The 25,365-nt window shown below is 44.1% G+C and overlaps 1 protein-coding gene across 2 annotated transcripts in view; it reads right to left on the reverse strand.

Annotated features, from left to right (window-relative positions):
• NELL1 (neural EGFL like 1) overlaps positions 1-25,365 on the reverse strand; it is a 596,336-nt gene that overhangs the window by 368,072 nt on the left and 202,899 nt on the right. For both annotated transcript variants that reach the window (XM_040409754.1, XM_040409753.1), the window contains exons 6-11: positions 23,632-23,704; positions 22,138-22,220; positions 20,150-20,284; positions 19,524-19,626; positions 11,010-11,083; positions 8,513-8,612 (exon numbers count right to left, since the gene is read on the reverse strand). In XM_040409754.1, the coding sequence (XP_040265688.1) occupies positions 8,513-8,612; positions 11,010-11,083; positions 19,524-19,626; positions 20,150-20,284; positions 22,138-22,220; positions 23,632-23,704 (568 nt within the window). The remainder of the gene's footprint in view (positions 1-8,512; positions 8,613-11,009; positions 11,084-19,523; positions 19,627-20,149; positions 20,285-22,137; positions 22,221-23,631; positions 23,705-25,365) is intronic.

The following is a 25,365-nucleotide window of genomic DNA, read 5'->3' on the forward strand; positions in this document are numbered from 1 at the left end:
ATTTTCACGCATGGTTGCTAGGTGACGATCGGGCTGGAGACCCGATCATTATTAGTTTCCCTTATAACATTGTTATAAGGGAAAATAATAGCATTCTGAATACAGAATGCAAAGTAAAATAGTGATGGAGGGGTTAAAAATAAAAATAAAATTAACCCACCGAGTCCACTTGATCGCGTAGTTGCGGATCTCTGTCTTCTTCTGTAATGTTGAGCTGCCGGCTAAGGACCCGTGGTGACGTCACATCACATGATCCAATCACATGGTCCCTCACCATGGTGATGAACCATGTGATTGGACCATGTGATGAGCACAGTGACGTCATCAAAGGTCCTATTCCTGTGCACAGCAAAGAAGAAGACAGAAGAGAAGCCATCCAGCGCTAGTTTACTATGCATTCTGTATTAAGAATGCTATTATTTTACCTTATAAACCATGTTATAAGGGAAAATAATACAATCTACAGAACACCTAACCCAAACCCGAACTTCTGTGAAGAAGTTCGGGTTTGGGTACCAAACATGCCGATTTTTCTCACGCGCGTGCAAAACGCATTACAATGTTTTGCACTCGCGCGGAAAAATTTTGCATTTTCCCGCATCTTATCCGGGCAAAAAACATGACGCCCGTGTGAAAGAGGGCTAAGGGGTGCTGACTGGATGGTATTGGTTGGAACGCTGGCACCTGAATAATAAAGGATTCCATCTTATTGGTATTCAATTACATATCTTGGTTTACGGCTATTGTAGGAATAAATAAAATTGATGCAGAATAAGTCTCCCTGCAGTCTCCCTGTACTGTCCCTGCAGTCTCCCTGTACTGTCCCTGCAGTCTCCCTGTACTGTCCCTGCAGTCTCCCTGTACTGTCCCTGCAGTCTCCCTGTACTCTCCCTGTACTGTCCCTGCAGTCTCCCTATACTGTCCCCTGCAGTCTCCCTGTACTGTCCCCGCAGTCTCCCTGTACTGTCCCCGCAGTCTCCCTGTACTGTCCCCGCAGTCTCCCTGTACTGTCCCCGCAGTCTCCCTGTACTGTCCCCGCAGTCTCCCTGTACTGTCCCCGCAGTCTCCCTGTACTGTCCCCGCAGTCTCCCTGTACTGTCCCCGCAGTCTCCCTGTACTGTCCCCGCAGTCTCCCTGTACTGTCCCCGCAGTCTCCCTGTACTGTCCCCGCAGTCTCCCTGTACTGTCCCCACAGTCTCCCTCTCCAATATACTTTTATTAATCGTTTTTACCAACACTGTCCCTCGTGCATGAGCGCTTGCCACGTCTCTCCCTATGCTCAGCTCACAGGACAATGGCGGAGACCGCACGGGATGAAGCTTTTGACATCACAGGGGATGGCCATCTGCAGATTGGCCAGCTGCACAGCATTATGGGCGATCTCGCGTTCCTGGGCTTCTTACTTTCACTTTGTGACACCTGCAGCCGCCATTTTAGGAAAAACTGATTCGTTAGCACAAAGCTCAAGGGAATTTGGATTTGTTGCAAATAAAAGTTTTTCTAGACTCCGGACCAAATTCGCTTTGAATGCTTCACTCAACGCTAAGCACAACGTAACACTTCATTTCCATCAGTAGGACACCCTGTGATAAACTTAATTTTATGAAACATTTCTAACATAAAAAGGGATAGTACAATGTGGACCACCCCTTTAAATGCCTAATTTTTAAAACAACTTGACAGAAATTAGGAATTTGATCTGCAGCACTTTGACCTCACTTCAGATCTCTGAAAAGAGGAGCTTTAGGGAATTATGTATAATCTTATTAAAAGATCTACTGGGAAGTGACAATCACTTGAGGTCCAATCCTGGGATGGTGCTGCAGTTGTCACTGAATCTAACCACCCATCTTTGTGCTCTGCTGCCGACCTCTTTGAGGAGATTGTCCAGTATGAATATTTTTGGGCAATATTTATATCACATAACAGGATTTTTTTCTTTTGGTTAGCTTGTCTGCTCTGCCTGCCACTTTGCGATGATGGATTTAATTACACAGTTGCTATGATAACTACAAACACGGACATAAACTATTTATCAAGCGCATTATTACAGTGCATTTGGAAAGTCTTCATCTTTTTTGCACATTTTGTTATGTTGATCCTTGTGCTAAAATTTGAAAAAGTTCCAGTTTTTCCCAGTCATTCTGCACTCGATCCCCCATAATAAGAAAGGGAAAACAGAATGTTAGAAATCTTTACTAATTTATTGAAAAGGAAAAAAACTAAATTCTTGCACTGACATCAGTCTTCAGCCCCTTTACTCAGGACGGATTTGAAGCCCCTTTGGCGGTGATCCCAGCCTCCAGTCTTCATGGTGATGAGGCCACGAGGTTTTCACCTGGATTTGGGGATTTTCTTCCATTCTTCTCTGCAGATCCTCTCACGCTCTATCAGGTTGTATGGGGCCGTCAGTGGACAGTCATCTTCAGGTGTTTCCAGAGATGTTCCATTGGGTTCAGGGCTCTGGCTGGGCCACTCAAGGACATTCCCAAAGTTGGCCCTAAGCCGCTCCTGTGTTGTCCTGGCCGTGTGCTTAGGGTCATTGTTTTGTCGGAAGTTGAACTTTCGGCCCAATCTGAGATCCAGAGCTCTGGATCAGGTTCTCATTAAGAATATCTCTGTATTTTGCTCTATTCAGTTTTCCCTCCACCCTGATCAGTCTCCAGGTCCCACAGCATGATGCTGCCACCACCATGCTTCACTGTAGGGATGGGCAGGTGATAAGCGGCGCCTGGTATCCTCCAGACATGATGCTGCCACCACCATGCTTCACTGTAGGGATGGGCAGGTGATGAGCGGCGCCTGGTATCCTCCAGACATGATACTGCCACCACCATGCTTCACTGTAGGGATGGGCAGGTGATGAGCGGCGCCTGGTATCCTCCAGACATGATGCTGTCACCACCATGCTTCACTGTAGGGATGGGCAGGTGATAAGCGGTGCCTGGTATCCTCCAGACATGATGCTGTCACCACCATGCTTCACTGTAGGGATGGGCAGGTGATGAGCGGCGCCTGGTATCCTCCAGACATGATGCTGTCACCACCATGCTTCACTGTAGGGATGGGCAGGTGATGAGCGGCGCCTGGTATCCTCCAGACATGATGCTGTCACCACCATGCTTCACTGTAGGGATGGGCAGATGATGAGCGGTGCCTGGTATCCTCCAGACATGATGCTGCCACCACCATGCTTCACTGTAGGGATGGGCAGATGATGAGCGGTGCCTGGTATCCTCCAGACATGATGCTGCCACCACCATGCTTCACTGTAGGGATGGGCAGGTGATGAGCGGCGCCTGGTATCCTCCAGACATGATGCTGCCACCACCATGCTTCACTGTAGGGATGGGCAGGTGATGAGCGGTGCCTGGTATCCTCCAGACATGATGCTGTCACCACCATGCTTCACTGTAGGGATGGGCAGATGATGAGCGGTGCCTGGTATCCTCCAGACATGATGCTGCCACCACCATGCTTCACTGTAAGGATGGGCAGGTGATGAGCGACGCCTGATATCCTCCCGACATGATGCTGCCACCACCATGCTTCACTGTAAGGATGGGCAGGTGATGAGCGACGCCTGATATCCTCCCGACATGATGCTGCCACCACCATGCTTCACTGTAGGGATGGGCAGGTGATTAGCGGTGCCTGGTATCCTCCAGACATGATACTGCCACCACCATGCTTCACTGTAGGGATGGGCAGGTGATGAGCGGTGCCTGGTATCCTCCAGACCTGATGCTGCCACCACCATGCTTCACTGTAGGGATGGGCAGGTGATGAGCGGCGCCTGGTATCCTCCAGACATGATGCTGCAACCACCATGCTTCACTGTAGGGATGGGCAGGTGATGAGCGGTGCCTGGTATCCTCCAGACATGATGCTGCCACCACCATGCTTCACTGTAGGGATGGGCAGGTGATGAGCGGCGCCTGGTATCCTCCAGACATGATGCTGCCACCACCATGCTTCACTGTAAGGATGGGCAGGTGATGAGCGACGCCTGATATCCTCCCGACATGATGCTGCCACCACCATGCTTCACTGTAAGGATGGGCAGGTGATGAGCGACGCCTGATATCCTCCCGACATGATGCTGCCACCACCATGCTTCACTGTAGGGATGGGCAGGTGATTAGCGGTGCCTGGTATCCTCCAGACATGATACTGCCACCACCATGCTTCACTGTAGGGATGGGCAGGTGATGAGCGGTGCCTGGTATCCTCCAGACCTGATGCTGCCACCACCATGCTTCACTGTAGGGATGGGCAGGTGATGAGCGGCGCCTGGTATCCTCCAGACATGATGCTGCAACCACCATGCTTCACTGTAGGGATGGGCAGGTGATGAGCGGTGCCTGGTATCCTCCAGACATGATGCTGCCACCACCATGCTTCACTGTAGGGATGGGCAGGTGATGAGCGGCGCCTGGTATCCTCCAGACATGATGCTGCCACCACCATGCTTCACTGTAGGGATGGGAAGGTGATGAGCGGCGCCTGGTATCCTCCAGACATGATGCTTAGAATTGAGGCCAAAAAGTTCAAGCTTGGTTTCTTCAGATCAGCGAATTTTGTTTTTCATACTCAGGTGCTATTTTTGTAAACTTCAGGTGGGTTTCATGTGCCTTTTTAATAAAATTTGCAAACATTTTCTAGTTTTCCCTTTTTCATTATGGAGCACTGAGTGCAGATTGATGGGGAAAACTTGATTTTTTTAAATTTTATTTTAGTACAAGGAGCAACATACCAAAATGTGAAAAAAGTTAAAGGGTCTGAACTTTCCGACTGCACTGTATACAGATTGTTTTAATCTTTTTTAACTTTTTTTTCCCACTTGATCCCAGTGGCAATTTGTATTCCCCCCCCCCCCCCCAAAGTTCAATGACTCAAATCTATATTTCCAGTGACAACTTTAGCAGAAAATGAGATTAATTGTCTGATAAGGACACAAAAAAGAAAGTTCATCTTGTCGAGGCGACTCCTGGGCTCAATTACTGGCTTGGAAACACAACAACAGGTAAAATAGACACTTAACGAAGATTAATATCGGAACTGTGGAACGAAGGTTTTTATCTCATACATGTACAGCCAGTGCTGCCCATTAAACACAGGCCAGAGCAGACACACGGGAAGCTGTGGTATTTTCCACTTTTCTTGCTCTTAAACGCCATCTTAATGGAGAGTTAACATATTACAAAGTGATTTTAGGGATGAGCGAACCCGTGGAAGTTCGGGTTCGCCAGGTTCGGCCGAACTCCAGATCAAAGTTCCGGTTGCGGACCTGAACTTGACCCCGAACCCAGACCCCATTAAAGTCAATGGGGACCTGAACTTTACTTTATTATTTTAAGTTATAACGGAAAATAATAGCATTCTTAAGACAAAATGCTAAATAAAATGGCCATTGAGGGGTTAAAAATAATAAAAAACACTCACCTCAGCTGCTATCCTCTTCTTTCTTAAGGACCTGCGATGATGTCACCGCTCGCACCATGTGGTGAGTGCGGTGATGTCATCACAGGTCCTTTTGCAGGCCCTGCAGAAATAAGAGGATGCCAGCTGCGCGATCAAGCGGATAAGGTGAGGTTTTTTTTATTTTTTTTTATTATTATTATTATTTTTAACCCCTCAATGGCCATTTTATTTAGCATTCTGTCTTAAGAATGCTATTATTTTCTGTTATAACCATATTGTAATGGAAAATGATAAAATCACCCGAACACCGAACTTCAGTGAAAAAAATCCAGGTTCTGGTCCGTGATGATCATTTAAAAAAAGAAATAAAAATATTTATTTGAAGCAAAAATGGCTGCCTGGTCTACCCTTAAAGCAGGGATCAGCAATCTTCGGCACCCCAGCTGCTGTGAAACTATAACTCTCAGCATGCGCACTTACTTGGCTGTTTTTCTAACTCCCAAAGAAATGAAAAGAGAATTCTGGGAGTTGTAGTTTCAGAACAGCTGGAGTGCCGGATGTTGCTGATCCCTGCCTTAAAGGAACCATCTGTTTTACCCTGTTAGGGAATTCTGAGTTAATAGATGAGGATTCCTTGTTAGGAAACCCAAAGTATTAGAAATAGCAGCTAGAAGGATCAAGCATGTCTATTTCACATGAATTGATTTCAAATGGAATTGTGTAATGCTTCATCTCTCCTGTGGGGGTGCTGCAGGGAATGTGAACACTCGTTGCCTGGTTCCTCTACAGCTAATTATTGAGGATCCAAACAGACTCCATGTAGTCAACTTCTTGTCAGAGGACCCTTCAACCAAAAGGGATGGTCCAAAATGGAAAACAATTTAATAAACTGCAAACTCTCCTTAAAGTGATAGTGAATGGCTATTATTTCAGCACTTTCTTCCCAGCAAGAAAAGCACTAGTTTGGTTACTAGCTTGAGAGAAACCGGCTCCATCAGGAAACCACAATGCTCCTTATTAATCATGAAAGAAGGGTCCCTGCACTATAAGCCGATCATTAAATGTCCTATTGCTGGGACCCTCAGCGATCAGCTGTAAACTGTGGAGAAACCTGCCAGTAAGTGTTCAGTTTCCCTGCAGCGCCACCACAGGAGAAATTAGGCATTACACAGTGCCCTCTGAATTCAATAAGGGAAGGTCCTCCACAGCACAATACGCTCTTTCTAGTTGCTTTCCACTGTGACCAAAATATGAAGACCATGAACTCATGTTGGAACTCACTACCCCAACATCCAAACCTTCAAGAGTAACCTGGAAACCCACCCTTTCTGGAAAGCCTACCACCTGCCGTGAGCATGCTCCCACCACATAGCCAGGTGAGCAGCCTATACCCTCACCTACTGTGTTCTCCCCTTCCCTTGTAGATTGTAAGCTCTTGCGGGCAGGGTCGTCTACCCTGTGTAACCTCCATCTGGATGGACAGCAACATGGAATTATAATAATAACTCTGAACTCCCCGAGGGCACAAGTAAATGGGTTTTTGAAACTGTACAGAGCTGAACCCGGACATATCCCCATTTTCACCTACTCAACCCTCTGACATGACCATCTGAGCATTTCACGCTCCAATGCCCTCCCTTGCCCTTCGCTGCATCGCGCAGTTTGATTATATGTTTTTCACTGCTAGGCCGAGGCTTTCCACATGGAGAGCCCGGTACATCACCAGATCTTTGCAAAGGAGAGCATCGGGGTATGAAATGCTCCGATGCTCATACAGAGGGGCTGCCTGCGTGAAAATGGCGATATGTCCGGCCATTAGATAAAGTCCGCCCATTAGTGCCGGCGATGTCACCGGGCTCAGTGCTAGGTGGAAGCATCCGTCTAGCTTTACCCAAGGAGAGCCCGGTATGTCACCAGATCTATAAAAAACAAACAAAAAACTTTTCCCTGCGAGATTCGGCGCAGGGCAAAGGAGAGCATCGGAGCATGCAACCCCTTTACGTGATCCAGAATGGCAGGTGGATACCTTTTGCTTTCCAGTTCTATACAGCAGGACCGATTGCAAGAAGAGTCAGCAGTGTATATAACGCAAAGCAACGTCCATCTTGCCAGCAATCAAATTTTGGGATGGTTTAGATTTCTTAAAGTGGAATGTACCCCTTCTTTTGCTTTCACATTCAGTGATGTTACAGATCAGGGTAGGTCTCCTTTAATAGCTTGTACAAAGGTTTTTCAACCTATTGCCGGTTAGATGAGCTCTCGGCCCACGGCTACAGCCCCTCTACACATACAAGCTCAGATATGGCGGAATACGTATACGTTTTCAACGAGCTGCTGACAGACCTGTCAGTTGACCTTCCTTGAGAACAAAGGATCGAACATGTTGAAATTCAACATGCCCGATCTGTCTTCCCCCCTGACATCTATAGTTGGAGAAAGTCAAACATCAGCTTACACGTCAGACCGCCGGGAGGCTGAGATTCAATGTATACAGCCACCTCCAGAGAAGGCGATAATTGGAGAGCTGTATACACGATTATGTAGATTAATCTTTACTGATTTATGGTGTTAATTGCTATTAACTCATTAATGTCCTGCTGGGGGGGTCACCAGTAAATCCAAGTCTTTTTACAGGCTGATAACTAGAGGTCTGGCTTTTTTACAGTAACAGCGCTACTCTCGTCTGTGGACTGTTCTGGTTTTCGGTGGCACCGTTACCGATGGCCATAACACTCTCTTCCAGCCCCAAGGTTTAGGACAAATTCATGCACAAAGGATATTTACTACACAGATCAAACAATATTATTTTACTGTATAAAAGTTGCCCTAAAATGTTACTTCCCCCCCAAAAAAAAATGTTGACGGAAGAGACAATGAGCCTATCAGGAGTAACAAAGACGTTACCACTGGAGATACATTTCAGATTATTCAAAAATCCTACAGAGACCAAACTCGGGGAGTCAGAGCTATAGGAGTAAGAGGACGCTCGGCTCTTTCATTGTCTAGAGACAAACCCGGCCGGAACAAAAAAGAATAATAAATAAATAAATGAATAAAAAAGAAGAGACGTTTCTGAAAAACTCCTCACCTCGGCAAACAAAGCAGCACTCGTTCTCGGGAAGAATTCGATCCTCTTCTGTGCAGTTCAATGGCGGACACGGCTCTGTTACCTTCTGCAAAGCTCCATGCTGTAAGCAAATAGTATTATCAGTATTAAAAGAGCTGCGTGCGGCACATTGTGACAAGACGGAAAGGTCACACAGTCTTTAATCGACATCGCTGCCATTCACTACGGGAGCGGACTGCTAACCAGCAGAGAAAGTAATCACAGCCAAGAAGTGTGTAAAAGTGGTGTCTGGTCTTACGGATTACTCACTGTATAGGATCAGTTCTGCAACTTTCTCCAAAAACAGCGCCACTTCTGACCACAGGTGGTATTAAAGCTCAGATTCATTCAGTTCCGCTGCATTACCAGGCATGACCTGTGGAGAGGTGTGGAGCTGTTTGTGGAAGAAAGCAGCCATGTTTTTCTAATCCATAACAACCCCTTCAATACTTCTCATAGTTTACAGTTTGCTATAACGGCACTTTGCTTGCTGTCAGTGAATAACTCTCGTTTAAATGGGTTATCCTGGAAAAGATAATGATGACCAATGCTCGGGATCGGTCATCATCACGTCGTCAGGGGAACGAGTGCCGACACTTCCACCAATCGGCTGTTTTAGGAACCGACACTGCTCAATGGAGCTCTGGCGAGTGTGGTGGCCTCCCGGAACAGCGCCGTACACTGTATAGTGGCTGTGCCTGGTACTGCACCCCAGCCTGTTAACTTGAGCTGCAACAAAGCCACATGACCGATGTATGGTGACGTCACTGGACTAGGAAAAGGCCACAGTGCTCTCAGCAGGTCAGCGGGGCCAGGGAGGAGGGGGGGTCCAGGGTGTCGGATCCCTGCAGATCATTTCATGGATAACCCCTTTAAATTCAACAGTGTGCATTCAGCCTAGACAATGCTCTAAACTAAAGAGACTGGGGTCCAGACTGATATATTTTCACTGAACTGATACATTGTAGCAAACCATCAGGACAAGAAAGAATTGTGCACCCAATGTATGTAGTTACGGAAAGACCACCAGGACATGCAGGGGGGCTGATATGGACGGCAGGCATTGATAATCATGCAAAACATGCTGCAATCCATGACTACTGATGTGAATATATGGGAGTACATAAATTTTGGTGGGGGGGGGGGGGCGGTTTGGCGTTGATGGAGGGACATAGTAAAAGTCAAAATGAGGCCCAAAGCAAAAGCTAGGTAGATGGAGAGGCAGACGGCGTGACCCAAGGACTGCTTCCAATTCAATTAACTACTAATATTGTGTTAATTGTGGAACGACCGCTCAGCCAATAGGAGATAAGGATAGGGCTAGCCTAAGGTAGGGCCCTCCATTCTCCTGGGCCCCACTGCAGTTTTCTACACTACCTCACTGGTAGGAATTCCTTGAATTACACCTCCCATCTATAGCGCCCTGTGGAGCCTCATTAACGACCATCCCCCACAATGTCTAATAAAACCCCGCCAATAATCTATGGCCGTCTCATTTTAATTCTGTGTAAAATTTCCAAGACAACAAAGATTTCAATGAGATTTATGCAGATTCTGACGAGCCTTTGAAAGCACCATCTCCATCTGAGCAGCGGTGACATCGAATCACCGAAAACCAAACATGAAGGTTAATTACAATGCATTTCAAGACGTTAACCAAGGAGCAGCCGGGGGAAGGAGAGGACCGCAGAAGAAACAATTCCATTAATATATAATGAGGCCGTCATGGAAATGTTACCAGGAGTCTTTATTTTAGGCAATTAATATTCTGTAAATTCATAGAGTGACAAGTATTTTCTTGACAGGTCTCTAAAAAGTTGTGTCAATAAAATCTGCACCAGAATATAAGAAATGCCGAAGAAAGGACTCTGTAAGGGGCCTCCGACCCAACTATAGCTCCCAGCATCTCCGAATGTCAGGTCATGCTGGGAGCTGTAGTTAGCCAACAGCTGGAGAGCCGAACGGTTCCTGGAGAAGAACCTAGACAGTCCTGAAGACACCGATAGACCTTCCTATATAGAGTGTCAGTGAGTAGTAACAGGTAATGGGGCAGAACAGTGACAGCTCCAATAATAATCACTTCCTGATGGAATTTGTACCAAATATTAGTGTTGGTGACACCCCCTCCCCCAGATAAATCTAAATTTGTAGAGGCTGAAAATGGTAGACACTATTCCCAAAAATGAGATTTCAGTTTAATGTAGAGTTCCCCTTTAAATTTACCCCTCATCCAGTTAAGAGATCTTGAAGACCTTTAAAGAACCACTCCAAGAAAACCTTATAAACTTGAGCATGTGCGTTGGTCTGAGGGAGTGGGGCATGATACAGGGATTAAAAGGACAATAAAAAGAGAATTACTTTGTCAAGCTCCACCCCCTCAGACATCTGCATCTGTTTCTACCCAGAGGGCTCCTTTAACCAGGTCTACAGATGCAGACAACACACCGGCCCAAGATAAACCATAACGAGTTTCACTCACTTTACATTCTTTGCAGGTCGTAGTCAGGATCTTCTGACCTTCTGCCAGGACTTTCCCACCATGAATGCATTTGGCTGTAGAGCAGAGAAGATACAACATGACATGAGACATATTTGGGTTGTTGGTTGTTGCACACCCATTGGATCTGATTAGAACTTTACATTATTAAAGCTTTTCTTTTTATACTATTCTTTCTACACCTATGAAAACTTCCTCTTCACAACTAGACTGCCAGAAATGAACACTGAGTAATTTAACTTGGTGCCTCCAAGTAGAGACCAAATCCAAAGAGCTGTAGGAAAATGACCATCCTTGTCAGAAAGGAAAAGCTTTTAACGCCATGATCCAGGGCACACAGGACCACCTACTGATTCACTGGCTCCAATAACCACACACATAACCAATAGGACTGAGTAGGATGGCAAAGTTCATGAAAACCCATGTAACGAAAAGTTCCGGGCACGAAGACCCTTGTTTGGGCTCTCCTTGAATCATCGACAAATAGGACAACACAACCATGTTCCACTACGGTGGTCCCCAACCTGTAGCTCTCCGACTGGCGCAAACTACAACTCCCTGCATGCCTCTGGCTGTCAGGGCACACTGAGAGTTGTGGTTTTACAACAGCGGCTGAACCACAGTCTGAGGACCATAGTACCGTAGTAGTAGTCTAGCCTTGTACAAAAAACACTGCTTGAAAAAGTAAAAAGAGGACTGAATCTAAGCCACCCCATGATGAATGTAGACCTACAGAGCAGCCATAAAGTCTACCGGAAAGTAGACTGCCCTTTTGAAGGTGAGATGTTGGCATGCATTTCCCAGGAAGCATCTGGAGCTTCCTGACTTTCCCTAAGGAGAATGACATGGAAAGCAGATAAATGTTTGCATAAATGTCCCAGGAAGCATTGCAAATGTCTCACCGCTTTAGGGGAGATACACAAAAAAAATAAAAAAGTAGGTCCATGCAGTGGACGTCACCAACTGCTATAATGGAGGGGCCACAGCACTCTGTCTAGTGCCTCTTCGCCATTAAAGTGATTCATATCTCCAAGCAGTATGCTTCTAGTGAAATCAAGAGGTAATGTAGACCCTTCATTGTTTGTGAAAAATGTAGAGGATGGGAGTGGTGGTCATTGTAAGCCTTCTCTTTAATCCTACAGGTCCACTGCAAACCTTTCAATTAAATTGTGCCATGTTTCCTAGACCCTATGTGGGAAAGTATTGCAATGTCCCATCAAAGTGTCAACAGTTAAAATTTCCTATTGGCCTTTGGAAGCTATAGAGGAGGGAGTCAAAACGACCATGTATTAGTGGAGAACCCCAGAGTATTACTGCAAAGGGTTAATTATTGCCAAACAGTTAATACAATATTCTTAAAGGGGTTGTCTCAACTCACCGTTACAAAGGCGAGATGGGACACAGTTCCGAACACCTCCCGGCCGGGAAACAGAAGCGCGAGAGCTACTGAAACAGTGTAGCACAACAATCTATGCTGTGTCTGAGTTAGGGAAACAGCGTAGCACAACAATCTATGCTGTGTCTGAGTTAGGGAAACAGCGTAGCACAGCAATCTATGCCGTGTCTGAGTTAGGGAAACAGCGTAGCACAACAATCTATGCTGTGTCTGAGTTAGGGAAACAGCGTAGCACAACAATCTATGCCGTGTCTGAGTTAGAGAAACAGCGTAGCACAACAATCTATGCCGTGTCTGAGTTAGAGAAACAGCGTAGCACAACAATCTATGCTGTGTCTGAGTTAGGGAAACAGCGTAGCACAACAATCTATGCCGTGTCTGAGTTAGAGAAACAGCGTAGCACAACAATCTATGCTGTGTCTGAGTTAGGGAAACAGCGTAGCACAACAATCTATGCTGTGTCTGAGTTAGAGAAACAGCGTAGCACAACAATTTATGCTGTGTCTGAGTTAGGGAAACAGCGTAGCACAACAATCTATGCTGTGTCTGAGTTAGGGAAACAGTGTAGCACAACAATCTATGCTGTGTCTGAGTTAGGGAAACAGCGTAGCACAACAATCTATGCTGTGTCTGAGTTAGGGAAACAGCGTAGCACAACAATCTATGCTGTGTCTGAGTTAGGGAAACAGCGTAGCACAGCAATCTATGCTGTGTCTGAGTTAGGGAAACAGCATAGCACAACAATCTATGCTGTGTCTGAGTTAGGGAAACAGCGTAGCACAACAATCTATGCCGTGTCTGAGTTAGAGAAACAGCGTAGCACAACAATCTATGCCGTGTCTGAGTTAGAGAAACAGCGTAGCACAACAATCTATGCTGTGTCTGAGTTAGGGAAACAGCGTAGCACAACAATCTATGCTGTGTCTGAGTTAGGGTAACAGCGTAGCACAACAATCTATGCTGTGTCTGAGTTAGAGAAACAGCGTAGCACAACAATCTATGCGGTGTCTGAGTTAGGGTAACAGCGTAGCACAACAATCTATGCTGTGTCTGAGTTAGGGAAACAGCGTAGCACCCCCATTCTCTCTACCCTGCCGGTCGCTGCATTAGATGGTCCACCAATTACTTTAAATGGGCACCATGCAACAGTAGCCGATTGAGACTTCTGCCGATCCTGCGGGCGGTTCTAAAAACGAGACATGGGATGGTGAACTCATGGCTGGGGTGGCCTCCTTCTTAAAAAGGGGTTGTTCATGTAGGACAGCATTAGGTATGACTGAAAACTACTTAAGGGGGCTTCTTTTTCACGGTGTCAAAACCAAAGACATTCCTTATTTGTAAGCACATCCTTGGTGTATTCCTTCAAGGGTTTCTAACCAGGGAGCATTCCTTCCAGAAAATCCCTCATTAATGCTCAGAACTCCCACCCCGTGTTGTAAGAGCCAAATGATTATATGTGGTTTATGGCGCACAATATGTCAATCGACTCTTGCCCCCAGGATGAGCCCTTGGGCACTGTCAGAGCCCACCTCATAAAGAGGCATTACTGCAATATTAGGAGGACACAATCTTCAAAACCATGGCTGGAGATCAGACTTCATTCAGCTGTTCTTTATGGATGATCTTCCAGGGTCAAGAATGAGCATACAAGCCATAATGCAAACATTTGGAGCGGGACTTAATTGTCGAAGACTATTTTGGCCCATACCTTTCTCTATAGAGGTTGTGCTTCCGTCTATTCTGCCTCTATTGGATTTTGTGTTATGTGTATTTTTATATTATTTATAAAATTATTGTATCTTTGGAGCCATGAATGACACCAATTAGATGGGTTTCTGGAAATTTTCCTTAGGTTCTGATCTTCATTTAGGTATCTCTGCTCAATCATGAATTTCAATGTGGTCCTGGCTCCACAAGAGCAACCTTCAATCAATGGATCTATTCAGTGCTTTGGAAATACCACTGGTGTGGGTCCCAGGTCTATATAAGATATTTTTAGACAAATTCAAGAATCAGCTATGAAATACATGTAGAAAGACAAGTATATTTAGCAAATATTTTCTAACCATTTCCTGTCTACATTTTTGCAAACATACCCTTAGTGTTACATGTTCATGGCTCTTATGCAGACCAGCGTGCCTCCAGGGTACAGACTACACACAAACCCTGCATGTGGTCTAATCCTGTCGCCATGCGTCTTGATAATCTACAGACAGAACAAGAGGCGACGGATGGAGAAGAGTGAGGCTGGCCAGACACACACTAGATAAATGCCCCCCAAACCTGATAATTTTGGCAGGACTGCCCAAGAATCTAATGCCTTTGGGGGACTTCTGACTTTACCCCCCATGGCAGATACCGTTGTACATAAGGATTGGGCAATTGGAATCCAACGTGACCAACCCTTTTTTTATCTTGGGGAGGTAAGTTGCTGCCAGGGGTGTCTGGTAGTGGCTTTCTTCCCTCTCCCAGGCGGTGGTCAAATGCTCAATATCTAAGGAGCATGGCTAGCCTAAAAGATAACTGCAGAGAATAAGTCAACATAGGGTTAGTCAGAAACTATGAGGACACACAGGTTTGCATAGGAGCTGCATACAACATATCAAACTATTGTAAAGTTGTTGTTTTTTTAGCGCCCATAGATAGCAATAGACATTTGTAAAATGCCAGCAGCTCCCCCTTCAGGATGGCAATGGAAACTCAATCCAATGACCCTTGCACCCTATGAATTACGCCGAATAACGCTACCTTTTGATGATTTCCTACAGCTATACATTTCTTTTTTGCATGAGTGTCTGTTGGGTTCATTATATCCAGATAAGCCCTGGTAAGAAATATCCTTTAATCTCATTTTACTACTGGAATATGCCTAACATTGACGTTCCGCTAAGATATCGGGGTCGGGAGCGACTGTCATGTGTGATAAGCGTACGACGCCAGTCTCAGAGTTCTCCCCGTCAACCTTACGATGACATCTGCTACTCCCTGATATGTATGAGGCCCGGACCCAATGGCAATAAAGGGGTATTTCTATTATAAACATTTATCACATATCTAAAGCGCCTCATTGCCGCCCCCTCTGGAATCCGCACTATGGCAGATGCTCCTGCAGCCGACTTCTTCTTTTAGATTAATTCAAGGAAATTATGGAAAACCCCCTTTAAAGGTTAATGTGCTCCCAGTCTCATATACAGGAAGGTGCGGCTCGCTTCTCAGGCAATTTCTCTCCAATTTCAGCTGATATTTTTTAAAATAACTTACTTAACAAATTCTCGCCGCTTTAATTTTCACAGACCATAAAAAAAACTATTATTATATATCGAGGTCTGCGATACGTTTATACAATTACTGGATCATTTTATTTGCAGGTTCATTCATGCGGGAATGTCATGGGGAATTTAATGCTGCTGAGCGGGCAGAAATTCACCAGAGGGATAAAAAAAAAATTAAATACAGTAGGTAGAAAAAAATACAGAACTGAGGGGAAAATATCACATGGGAAAATAGCACACCGGAAAATGTTACTGCTACTGGACCCCCATATTGGTTGTTGCCCGGGTCTTCTATGCTCCTGAATGATTGGTTACAACCAATATACGCCAATATAAAAAGATACAAAACCTTCCAAAACCCCTGAATCACTGCCAGTATTACTCCCTATATGGGTCGACAACGGCTTTCCTATTTTCTGGAATAACGAGCTGCCAATTTACACACCATTAATCTATAGGGGTTATCACCCATCTCTGAACAGGAACACTTAAAAGGTGTATTCCAGTTAGATTAAGTTATCCCCAGGATAGGACATAAGTATTAGATTGTTGGGGTCCTACTGCTGGGACCCTTACCAATCGTGAGAAAGAGGGTTCTGTAACCAGTTCACCCCTCCCGTAAATGAATGGAGTGGCCGGCTGCACATGTGCATGGCCACACCATTCATTTCCATGGGGGTTCTGGAGACAGTGGAGTGCTGTACGCGGCTATCTCCGGAATTCCTATAGAAATGAATGGAGAGGCCGCACTCATTCCAGACCCTGTTCTCGTGATCATGGGGGTCCCAGATTAGTTGGACCCCTACCAATCTAATAATTATCCCCTTATCCTGTGAATAGGGGATAACTAAATCTAACCAGAATACCCCTTTAATGATGCACACATAAGAATAATATGATGGACCATCAACAGTTCAATCCAATATCATCAGCCCTGACTATAACAATCCTCCGAATTACAAAAGGAATGGCTGACTATAAATCTACAACATGTAATCGTGTCTGTGAAGCCCTCAGGGAAGGATCATGGACGACACAATGTCCAACATACAAAGCAGCCTGCGAAGCAGAGAAATCCTGATGATGGATGATCAAACAAGCAGAACACTATCTCCTGTAAAGACCCAGAGGGTGGAAAATTGAGTGTAGCATGTAAAACCTATCCTGCGTCTAAAGTACCCAGTCACACGAACAGGCCCAGACAACTGGAAGTGCAGAAATTTCCAATTCCACATATTGATTTCTCCCTTTATCTTCATAGAACAATAAGCGATCTGTAATGTCTACCATTTAAACCACAAATCAAGACAACCTAATGTTGCCATAAAAGAAGCCATAAACATTACTGAGCTACAAAATAATACTGCCTCCTATGTACAAGAATATAACTACTATAATACTGCTTCTATGTACAAGAATATAACTACTATAATACTGCTCCCATGTACAAGAATATAACTACTATAATACTGCTCCTATGTACAAGAATATAACTACTATTCTTCAATAAAAAGAAATTTGATTAAGAATATAACTACTATAATACTGCTCCTATGTACAAGAATATAACTACTATAATACTGCTCCTATGTACAAGAATATAACTACTATAATACTGCTCCCATGTACAAGAATATAACTACTATAATACTGCCCCTATGTACAAGAATATAACTACTATAATACTGCTACTATGTACAAGAATATAACTACTATAATACTGCCTCCTATGTACAAGAATATAACTGCTATAATACTGCTCCTATGTACAAGAATATAACTACTATAATACTGCCTCCTATGTACAAGAATATAACTACTATAATACTGCCTCCTATGTACAAGAATATAACTACTATAATACTGCCTCCTATGTACAAGAATATAACTACTATAATACTGCCCCTTATGTACAGGAATATAACTACTATAATACTGCCCCTTATGTACAGGAATATAACTACTATAATACTGCTCCTGTGTACAAGAATATAACTACTATAATACTGCCTCCTATGTACAAGAATATAACTACTATAATACTGCTCCTATGTACAAGAATATAACTACTATAATGCTGCCTCCTATGTACAAGAATATAACTACTATAATACTGCTCCTATGTGCAAGAATATAACTACTATAATACAAGAATATAACTACTATAATACTGCTCCTATGTACAAGAATATAACTACTATAATACTGCTCCTATGTACAAGAATATAACTACTATAATACTGCTTCTATGTACAAGAATATAACTACTATAATACTGCCTCCTATGTACAAGAATATAACTACTATAATACTGCCTCCTATGTACAAGAATATAACTACTATAATACTGCTCCTATGTACAAGAATCTAACTACTATAATACTGCCTCATATGTACAAGAATATAACTACTATAATACTGCCCCTATGTACAAGAATATAACTACTATAATACTGCTCCTATGTACAAGAATATAACTACTATAATACTGCTCCTATGTACAAGAATATAGCTACTATAATACTGCTTCTATGTACAAGAATATAACTACTATAATACTGCCTCCTATGTACAAGAATATAACTACTATAATACTGCCTCCTATGTACAAGAATATAACTACTATAATACTGCCCCTTATGTACAGGAATATAACTACTATAATACTGCCCCTTATGTACAGGAATATAACTACTATAATACTGCTCCTGTGTACAAGAATATAACTACTATAATACTGCCTCCTATGTACAAGAATATAACTACTATAATACTGCTCCTATGTACAAGAATATAACTACTATAATGCTGCCTCCTATGTACAAGAATATAACTACTATAATACTGCTCCTATGTGCAAGAATATAACTACTATAATACTGCTCCTATGTACAAGAATATAACTACTATAATACTGCTCCTATGTACAAGAATATAACTACTATAATACTGCTCCTATGTACAAGAATATAACTACTATAATACTGCTTCTATGTACAAGAATATAACTACTATAATACTGCCTCCTATGTACAAGAATATAACTACTATAATACTGCCTCCTATGTACAAGAATATAACTACTATAATACTGCTCCTATGTACAAGAATCTAACTACTATAATACTGCCTCATATGTACAAGAATATAACTACTATAATACTGCCCCTATGTACAAGAATATAACTACTATAATACTGCTCCTATGTACAAGAATATAACTACTATAATACTGCTCCTATGTACAAGAATATAACTACTATAATACTGCTTCTATGTACAAGAATATAACTACTATAATACTGCCTCCTATGTACAAGAATATAACTACTATAATACTGCTCCTATGTACAAGATTATAACTACTATAATACTGCTTCTTATGTACAAGAATATAACTACTATAATACTGCTCCTATGTACAGGAATATAACTACTATAATACTGCCTCCTATGTACAAGAATATAACTGCTATAATACTGCCTCCTATGTACAAGAATATAACTACTATAATACTGCCTCCTATGTACAAGATTATAACTACTAAAATACTGCTCCTATGTACAAGAATATAACTACTATAATACTGCTCCTATGTACAAGAATATAACTACTATAATACTGCTCCTATATACATAAATATAACTACTATAATACTGCTCCTATATACATAAATATAACTACTATAATACTGCTCCTATATACATAAATATAACTACTATAATACTGCCCCCTATATACATAAATATAACTGCTATAATACTGCAACATTTTTTGTGAGGAACAAAAAAAAAAAAGCAAACAAAACCAATAATAAGATAACTTACGTCTACAGATCTTGCAACATTGACCTGGAACATGGACCGGTAAATATTCTGGAGAACAGTTGACAGGGGGGCACAACATATGTCTGCATTCAATAGCGCCATTCTAGAGAATAGAGACATTCATATTATAAAACAATGCTCACCCTACAGGGGGCAGTACTCACTATACAGTGTTTCATGACTACTAGCTCCCTATGGGCCCGCTATAATAACCTCTCACAGTAGACATTGTTGCGGCATGTACTGCACTATATGCTCTTACTGTAATCTCTGGAACAAGCTTTTTAATATCTACGTTTGGGACTCTTGTGCTTTTCCCTATAGTTCCTTTCATTGTATTTTATTGCTGAGCATTCAATAACGACCAATTTCTCATCTCAGAAAGATTCAGCGGGCCGCCAAACCCCAGTCAATAAGCTGAATTCCTGGAAATTCTCTGTTTCTCAGGGATATAATTATTACAAATCACACAGTTTTGGGGGGAGGGGCGGCTTGTAGAACACAATGGATATTAATATCCCTCTGCACTGGCAAAATGCGGCTATAAAACATGGACTATTTCAGCAGAGCCATGAGTGGTTCAGGCACCCCCAAGATAAGATACTTCGTAGTCTGGGTCGGCTCACCTTACATGTACAGTTCCTGCAGTGGTCGTCATCTACCCAGGAGTCCCTGTCCCTGTAGATCACACCTTGGACCTGACACGTCTTCTCACAATGACAATTCTCCAGTTGACTTAGTCTCGTCTCCGCATAGTTTAGCTGAAAAGATAGAAATATGACAGAATACAGTGACGGATGAAGAGCCTTCATATAAGGACATCTACATACATATAATACTACTATTACATAGATGTAACCTATATATTGCCCCTTTGCCCCCAAGATTAGGCACCAGCTCCTGTATGTAGACATGGAAAGCATGGAAATGCCCTGTCTGTGGCCCCCTATAGAAAAGATGGAAACCTGACAGAGAAAGGCAAATCAAACGATGGTCATACAAGACCCAGCGCCCAGAGAGGAGGGCGGCCCCGGCGCCCAGAGAAGAGGGCGGCCCCGGCGCCCAGAGAAGAGGGCGGCCCCGGCGCCCAGAGAAGAGGGCGGCCCCGGCGCCCAGAGAAGAGGGCGGCCCCGGCGCCCAGAGAAGAGGGCGGCCCCGGCGCCCAGAGAAGAGGGCAGCCCCGGCGCCCAGAGAAGAGGGCAGCCCCGGCGCCCAGAGAAGAGGGCGGCCCCGGCGCCCAGAGAAGAGGGCGGCCCCGGCGCCCAGAGAAGAGGGCGGCCCCGGCGCCCAGAGAAGAGGGCAGCCCCGGCGCCCAGAGAAGAGGGCAGCCCCGGCGGCCCAGAGAAGAGGGCAGAGCTGTTTCTGTATGAAGCAGCTGCATTTTATTCTGTTCCCACTCTGAACAGAGACGCTTATCTTCCCCATCACTTATCAGCCGCAGATCAATATCAGAACATGATCTGGTGTTTCAGCCAAGAGATTCATTCTAAATTAAAATGCGGCCATTGGCGGGGGACATCGGGGGCGATGGTGAAGCCTCTGTCTGCAGAATAAATGAAGTTCTCATTGCAGAATACAAACATTTATACACTTAATTGCCGGCGGGAGCTTGTATTGATAAATGATTAATATGTCAATACCTCCCAGATTGCAAGGACACACATATTAAATGCCACTTCAATCCTGGGATAATTTAGAAGGAATGCGGGAAGGTTCAATAACAAGTCACGACCTAGATGAAGGGACATAGCCGTCATTACCGACGTCCCCTTAATGTGACAGTCGGCTTCCCAAGTACAACACTAGACTCAACAAACCACCTTCACGTCAGCATTTCCAGCCTTTGTGATTACCATTTAATTTCTTATGGCAAACAAAAAAATTCTGCTGTTGCAATTTCGGGAATAGCGTGGCAAGCAGGAGGATTACAGCAGGAGGATTACAGCAGGGGGCGCTGTCCTTGGAGATCATTGGCATTGTTCATGGTAGTGGTGAAAAGTGGAATTGCAGGTTAGAAATGGGCAAATATTCAGGTGGACAGAATTTTATCAGTTAACCAAGGGCGTAGGGGAAAAAGCTATGATACTGGTGAGTCTGATACTGTCCGCTGAAGTGGTGTATCTAATCTAAGCCGTTCATCTATGATATTGTCTGATGAGGTGGTGCATCTAAATCCTATCATATATGATACTGCCTGCTGTGTCGGTGTATCTAAGCCTATGATATAGGATACAGTTTGATGAGGTGGTATAGCTAAGCTAAGCCAATCATATGATACTGTTTGAAGAGGTGTATCTAAGCCTGTTATTTGCAACACAGCCTGGTAAACCTGTGTATCTAAGCCATCTGTGTTACAAATAACAGGCTTAGATACGCTGATTCAGCAGACAGCATCACATACGCAATGCCTGGAAGGAGTAGCTGGTTTTTGATGGTTTAGGGGTCCCTGTTATAAATTTGGGGTCAATGTCTACAACCTATGCCCCTTATTCTTAATTTACTCATGCCCCCCCTCCCCATGTAGCATTGTATGAGGTTGTCATGACCCCGCCTTAAACCCCACAAGGTAGCGTTTACTTGCTCCGCCCACCCCTCCTGACACATATCTCCTTACCTTCGCCGTCAGCTTTGCCAGCAGCTCCTGTAAGTCCATGATGCCTTGCACAAGACTGAGGAAATCGCTGCAGGTCGGGCATGCTCCATACGGCAAGACAAGAGAAACCGTGTAAAAACCTCGCATTAAGCACCATTCATTCAGACAGCGAAGAGCATTTACATATAAATGAGGATATCAAGTGGCGGCGTGCTAATAACGACATCTCTATCAATAAGGGACAAGTGCAGAATTGCATCTACTTCTAAAGGAAACAAATGTATCTAATCATCAATCAGGGAGACGCTCGGCGGCGGGTGATACATTGTGACGCCGCCACAAACACTTCATGTCTCTAAAAGCAAAGATCCGGCCCTGTGCGATTCATTGTCTTCTATCAACCCGCTTCATCAAAAGACTATACGTCAGACAGATGTAGCAGAGCTGCAACGGTTACGTGACTGATTTTGTGTGCGCCATGACAAAAAGGTGAGATAATGGAGAAGAAGGAAGGGAGAAAAAACAAACACATTGGGGACGATTTATTAAGACGGTTGCACGCCTCAAGATAGGTTTGGCGCATTCTGAAATAACGAAGCCTATGCTTGGTATGAGCAGTCATGGATATGCCATGTTCTGGCTTTAGGGTTAATACAGCCATCTTTAAATCCATGCCTCCCCCCTGGCGACTGGACTTTATGCCCATATTACTCCAAAAACTACCATATACTGACTACTTTCACATCTGTGTTTTGCGGGATCACAGGATCTCAAAACCGCAGCAAAACGATTCCGTTTTCTCCCCATTCATTTTCAATAGGGACAGAACTGAACGACCTTGAATGGAGTGCACCTGAATGCATTCTGCTCCGGTTCATTCCCATGGCGCGCACAAGACCACTGCAAGCAGCGTTTTTCCACGCGTCATGGGATACTAAGCAAGACAGATCCGGCGTGAAACACAATGTAAGACAATGGTGCCAGATCAGTTTTTTTCCGGACATGAAAAATGAAGGATCCAGTGCCCATTGACTTACAATGGTTTTAGTGCCGGATCCGTCTGAAGATAATACGATCAGATCCGTTCTAAACAGATGCAGATGGTTGCATTACTAACCTGGTGCGTTTTTGCTGATCCGGTAAGAACGCAGATGTGAACGTAGCCTTAATCAGTTTGCACCATTTTCTCAGAAGTCATTAGATTTGCAAAGGGCTGAAAAACGGGTGAGGATTTCAGAAAGTGGGAAAGTTCTTCATTTTAGTATTTATGAAGGAAAAAAAAACAGAATACGACACATTTTGTCACATATTGACAACTGTTCACACAAGGGATAGATTTTTTTTACCATTGTGCACCTTTTAATGAATTTGGCACAGTTCGCTCCAATGATGACCATTTCCCTTTGGCTTATAAAACTCAGCTCTGCTACATCTGCCTACCCAGGCACCCTCCTTTAATCCAGCATGACCGGGAGCAGATGGGTGCCGGATGAGAAGAGATTGGCGTCCACTTACTGCGGTTCAGGTTTGGGCACTGAGTTATGTATCCGCTCGGCATAAAGATGAGTTTCACGTCCTGAATCACTCCCTGGGGGGAAAGAAGCAGAGAATTCGCGGTCAGTGACAAAATTCACATGTAATGCAGATCAATCGCTTGACTGCCTTCAGAGCAGGATTTTGGCAGCAGAGGAGTCTGCACGTGGCACAGAGCTGGCAAACTGGGCGTCTGTGCCCAACCCTGCTCAGTATATGAAGCCCGAAGCGGCACAAGCTGTAGATACCTGATAAAGTACTAGGCAGAACTATACACTAAGGATTCTAATACACCTTTTGGTTTCAATGATTTTTTTAAACATCTCTGCTTGCTGTCAGTAAATGAGAACTTGTTTGTAAGTAGAGGCTGAAACCTCTACAGTATGCATGAGGACTAAATGGAAACGTTTTGTTCCGGTATTGAGATCCTCTTCCAGATCTCAATACCGGAAAACAACTCCACAAGTGTGAAGGTAGCCTAAATCTCCCAACATGCCATCCAGACTGTCAGGAGATGCTGGGAGTTGTAGTTATGCAACAGCTGGAAGGCCACAGGTTGGAAATCACTGCATTTATAAGATAAATGGTGATGCGATGCATCCTTCATTACAGAAGCAGAGACCCAAAGAGCTCCTATGGGGAGCAGAAGAGGTCAGCGCCATGGAATGTACGGTCCTTCACCCCATATAGGGTCCTGCATATCGGCAGCATAGATAAATGCACGGGCGTGTACAGCCCTCAGTCCTTTATTATAGGCACCTGCTTGCCCACACGTCACAATGTGCCAGACTGGCATGAGGCTATTGTTCTGATAATCCAGCATTGGACCCTTTCTACCCGATTCTAGATTACTGGAATTTTCAGACCATCAGGCACCTGATTAATGGAAATTTACTTGACTTTTATACTATTGGGGGGGAGCTTAAAGTGATGAGAAAATGCAGGCACTGGTTGCAGCAGGTCACAGCCCCAGCGCCCCCTCCAGCAAACAGCCAGGGGCGAAAGCGAGACCTTTCCTCTGCAGCGGCCACTACAGGGGGAATGTAGTATTGCATGGCAGAAGGCGCCCTCTTACAATGCTTCTCAACTCTGGCTCCGAGGGGGCTCCCCGCATGGGGAATCTTTACAAGAGAACCCCTTTAAATGGAAATCGCACTGACAGCACACATTGAAGCTGCACATCCGCCACTACCAGAGAACTATTCTGAAAGTGGTGCCCAAACAGGGGATTTCTAGAGAGCCGCACCCATTCTTTTTAGCGGTTTCCCAGTCTTCTGTAGATAAATCTTATGCAGTGAATCATCAGTTCTGCAATCTTGTTAATTAATTTTGTGTGTTGAATATGTAACCATTTTCAGGATCTGATTGCTGGTAATGAGAGGCTGCAAACCAGCCCGATGATGTGCTGTTTAGGGACATTAGCCTCTAGATGCATACATGTGCCTTCATTGACAGCCAGCAGAGATCTTGTAAATAGCAATGAATGTATATGCAAAGTATAAAGTTGCAGTCTTTCCCATTTATTGCTACACGTTGTAAATATTTTTTGCTGGAAGGTGCTGACGCCTGCGGCACCGAGAGTTAACCATTTCATTAAGCGAGCAGGTTGCAGAATTCTGCACACCCCGCTAGTGTATAATGAGAGCGAGAAAGTCATTTCAGAAGTGCACGGCAAACAGATGTGTAAATAAAACATGTACATGCCACATGACTGGA

Source organism: Bufo bufo, chromosome 10 (genome assembly GCF_905171765.1).
Source record: "Bufo bufo chromosome 10, aBufBuf1.1, whole genome shotgun sequence".
Taxonomy (NCBI): Eukaryota; Metazoa; Chordata; class Amphibia; order Anura; family Bufonidae; genus Bufo; species Bufo bufo.